The 4,209-nt window shown below is 42.6% G+C and overlaps 1 protein-coding gene across 1 annotated transcript; it reads right to left on the bottom strand.

The window, feature by feature from the left end:
- Window positions 1-699: 699 nt before the first annotated feature.
- Window positions 700-3,900, bottom strand: LOC144468680 (C-mannosyltransferase dpy-19). Its single transcript, XM_078178317.1, has 9 exons — window positions 3,788-3,900; window positions 3,590-3,702; window positions 3,354-3,491; window positions 2,981-3,049; window positions 2,493-2,828; window positions 1,586-2,408; window positions 1,362-1,524; window positions 1,177-1,305; window positions 700-1,100 (listed from the first exon to the last, which is right to left on the bottom strand). Exons 1-9 carry the CDS (start codon window positions 3,876-3,878, stop codon window positions 887-889), a joined length of 2,076 nt encoding a protein of 691 aa, XP_078034443.1. The 5' UTR covers window positions 3,879-3,900; the 3' UTR covers window positions 700-886.
- Between the last annotated feature and the right edge of the window lie 309 nt (window positions 3,901-4,209).

The following is a 4,209-nucleotide window of genomic DNA, read 5'->3' as shown; positions in this document are numbered from 1 at the left end:
CCGGACCGGGACTGACTGGCCATAGGATTCATTTGGGTCAGCGGCACAACGTAGTATAGCGCTGCCAGGGCTCGGACTATACTGTCTGTTACACGGCGAAGTGAAGGTGCTACGCCGCGTGGCTATAACGGAGCTATCTTCGCGGCAAGGTTCGATTTTTCGTCGCCTGATTCTGATCCGTTTCCAAGAGCCGTGAAACGTCCATCAATTTCTATTCAAACCGGCGAGAAGAATCGTCTCTTTTCGAACTGCATTTTGCTCGTCGAACATTCGCATGTTTGGAATTTTATTGTCACGCTAAAAAAAATTCATTCGTCTGAAACTCGTACTTTTAAATTACTACAAGTATATTATATTTTTATGATCAATTTGCGGAAGAAAGCGAAGGTTTAAAAAAACGTTCAAATAAGAAAAAGATTTCAAAATTGTCATATAAAACATAAATGCTCCAACTTGGAAATGTGAAAATGTAAAAAAGTTGTAGTCAGTGACTTAGAAAATGGCGTGAAGAAAGATCAAGTCCTTTTTAAAAATGCTCAATGAAACACTGATATTTTTGGGTGAATTACTTCCGTAATTTATTATTAAGCATATGAACTAAATATCTAGCGAAACTAGTAGCAGTAAATCTAAAGAAAATATGCTGAACTGGAGTGAAGGATTCGGGACAGGGCGGGCAACAAACGCACCGCTTAAAAATCATCCTAACTCTTTTTATTCAACTCCTATCGGCCGACCTCTCTCTGCTTCCGTTCGCTCCCACGTGTTTACAAAAAAAATATATATATATAAGTATGATACATAACTATCTCTCTCACTCTCTCTCCCGGAAAAATATCTTCTCTCGAGGTATATTCACATTTGTCACGGTCCGGTTCAAAGGTCCTCAAGCTTGGTAGTGTAAAGGGTTCTTTGGTTTCAGTTCAACGTACTGCGAATAGTCTAGTTGCAGAACAACGTATCGATTGTTCACGAACGCCCTCTTGAAGGGATAGGCGTTCCCTTGGAACAACGTTGGGCAAAGGGGTGGTTTCCCGGCGGCCTTGGAGGTCCCGTTGTCAGTTAGGTCCCAGAGATCGATCATTTGGCAGCCTTGCGGTCTGAAAAGGTGAACACAGCCTTTGCTGTATCGAGAGCAGCACATTGTTCCATTAAGAATAATTAGATGTTAATTACAATTTCGCAAAGGCCAGGCACACAGGCTGCTCTAGAATAACGTATCCCACCCTCAAATTCCTCAGAGTCAAGTACACCGAAGATACGTCCTTTCGGCTGAAGATTTCGTACACCTTCATGGTCCTATCCCTGAAAAAGAAGAGCTAATAGTACACAAATAAATCGGAGAATCTAGATCTCCGCACCTCATCTCCTTGCTCTCGTAGTAGGGGTTGTTCACGACAGGTCTGCCAGTAGAGAGCATCAGGTTTGCCATTAAGGACATCTTGCCAGCAAAAACGGCGTGTTCCGGAGTATTTTCCTTGATCCACTCAAATAGCTCTTCTTGCTCGATGTTACTGAATTCTCCTGAAAGGTTAGAAGATCCGGTCTACATGGTACAAGCGGCTAAAAAAACGTGTAAATTTACCTATAATGCTTCTTTCCTCCTTCAGCCTCTCTAAACCATGATAAGACATCGTTGATATCAGCAGAATCGCCAGAGCAGTCTTTATCATACCATTCTTCAGGCCAACCTTGTCCAGGTACCTGCTGGCGCAGATCGTTCCAGCTATTATACAAAGATGCGGATTCATGAACAGCTTCAGTCTCATGAAGAACACAGCCATGATTATAAACGCGCCGGTTTGCAGCCCGTTGTACGCCAGGTCTGGCTCTACACACTTGGGGTAGCCTTTACCCTTGTAGGTCCTGTACCAGTAGTACGCTATTAGAATTCCAGCTAACACGGCGATCGGCAGCAGCATCGTCCTTATGATAGCATCGTAGCTCCTGAACGGCAGGAAGTCAAACTCAGCCGAGCAGGTGTAGAGCATCGTGTGGAAGTCTTTGTAGCTGGATAACTTTGCTTTCAGTAAATTGAATACGTGCGCGTCGTCCTCCGATAGCAGAGCCAATAGGGACTTCAAGTATCTTGTGCTGATAAATACGAGAATTATCTCCACAGCTGTCTGTACTTTCGCGCTGATGAACCGGGATGGTCCCTCCAGCAAACTTATGATGTGGGTGGTGAACATTAGGCACACATACAACGAATAGTACACTAAAGCTCCATCTGTTAAGTTCACGGCTAAGAATGCCGGCCACATGTGGGTAACGCAGATGAACCTGTATAGATCGTTCGATATTACTTTCATCCATTTAAGTATCAGCACCGCGATTATCTGCGTGGTGAACACGAATTGCGAGAACTGCCAGAAGCATAAACTAATCAGCGTCGACGATCCCATTTTCTGAAATAATTCAAATGCTGGTTACTTCGCGGAGGCTTCTCTCTCTCTCTCTCTCTCTCTCTTCGGGTCCTAAGCTTAACGTACCACGATCAAGTCTTTGGGTAGCTTTGTCCAATCCTGGCCGTTGCTTTCTCTCAAGATCACAGTCAACATGTATATCTGATATAATATCACAGGATAAGCGAAACTTTCGCGCAGCGGTGGTGTCCATTGCACTCGCGTACATTCATTGTGATTGTAGAAAAATAAGAGTATTGCGACGACACCGCTGCTCACGCTGTTGCCCAGGTACACGGAATAGTGAAATAGCGTTGCAGCAGTGAACATGGTACTGATCCAGACCATCTCCAAGTAAAAATATACTGGCACTCCTAAGCCTTCGCAGCTAGTTACAGGAGGCATACCTTCACCTCTCTCTACCTGAAAGCCACACTTTTCTGGTCACTCTACAAGAGAAGACTCTTTCAGTTTCTATTGTATGCAAAGTCGAATATAAGTTATCTCAAAGCTCGAATTGCTCCTGAATACAAGAGGTAGACTCTGGATACAAATCTGATATAAATAAGTCTCACTTGCCAGCACTCCTCTATAGAAGTGATTCCCAAGTACTTGGCGCAATGATATAGCCAGCCAATTAGTAGCTGTAAACCAGGAACTCTTATAGCATTCCATTATTGCGAGTAGAGCACGAATTTTATGCAATTATTCTACCTGAACTCTACAAAATGATCTAAATTATTTGCAAAAGAGTCACTGATTTCCACGAAACGTCTTGTTGAGCAGCTTTGTTTATTCGTATAGCCACTGCTTTGCTTTTATTCGATGCATTATCGGTCAATAATCTTAGACAACGAAATCAGTTAACTCTTCTGTGCATAATCGTTAAATATTTGCATAAATATCCGCAGTCCGACTGGTGGGAGTTCCTCAATTGGAGTACTATACCTCTGGCAGCAAACTATATTTTCTACTAGCGTTTATAACATTGCCGTACTCCGAAATATTATCGTGACTGATTTTTTCCCAGCCTTCCATAAACGTCTTCGATTCCGCGATAGTTTTGAAGTAGAAGTAATACATTCCCTGCAAAAACGAAAAAAATAGAAGAGTATCATACCTGACGATTCTGGACATAGAATTTCGTTCAGCCGTTCGGCTGAATTCGATCAAGATTTTTGTACCATTTCTGTGCGGAACGACATTTCTCTCTCGATCTCGGACAAATGCGAGAAATGCCGGTCATTTTCGAAGAGCGTGGATACATGCCACCGATGGAAAAACCCAACTCCTAAAGCTATCACAAAAAATGACAAAACGTTGTGTTACATTCGTCGAGCACCAACGCGTATCGTTAATTTATCGAAACGGGGAAGTTTTACCTATCAGATTTACAGCGAATTTGTACAAATTATTGTGTATACAATCCGGTTTTTCCGCTCCTTTACGCTTCTTGTCACTCTCCGCAGCCATCTTTGACAAATGATAGGTTTTGGTCACGTGACTGCCTTTCAGCGCCACGATCCGCGTCAATTCAAAATGTCCGCCGGTTGTCCCGAGAAGGTTCAATTTTCGATCCATGCTTCTGGGAAAACTAGCGTCTCGATCGTTTCGATTTTTACATCGGTTTATTAATCCAATATTAGAGTATCGACTGCAAGCGCATTGCCGTATGAATTCCCTCTGTACATTGATACGTGTAGAGATATTTCTGAAGAATATTTGTGGTTATAAACGGTTAAATATTGGTTCCAAGAAGATTAAAAGTTCTGATAGAAAAGAATGAAATATATTCACGAATTGA

Source organism: Augochlora pura, chromosome 4 (genome assembly GCF_028453695.1).
Source record: "Augochlora pura isolate Apur16 chromosome 4, APUR_v2.2.1, whole genome shotgun sequence".
In the NCBI taxonomy this organism is placed as follows: Eukaryota; Metazoa; Arthropoda; class Insecta; order Hymenoptera; family Halictidae; genus Augochlora; species Augochlora pura.
The sequence above is the reverse complement of the archived record's forward strand: the minus strand, read 5'-3'. Positions and strand labels throughout refer to the sequence as shown.

Excerpts from the sequence above, each read along its gene's own strand:
- LOC144468680 (XM_078178317.1), bottom strand. The coding sequence starts at position 3,878 with ATGGCTGCGGAGAGTGACAAGAAGCGTAAAGGAGCGGAAAAACCGGAT. Across the intron at positions 3,703-3,787 it reads ATTCGCTGTAAATCTGATAG|CTTTAGGAGTTGGGTTTTTC; the intron begins GTAAAACTTCCC and ends TTTTTGTGATAG. Across the intron at positions 3,492-3,589 it reads TGTCGTTCCGCACAGAAATG|GGAATGTATTACTTCTACTT; the intron begins GTACAAAAATCT and ends TCGTTTTTGCAG.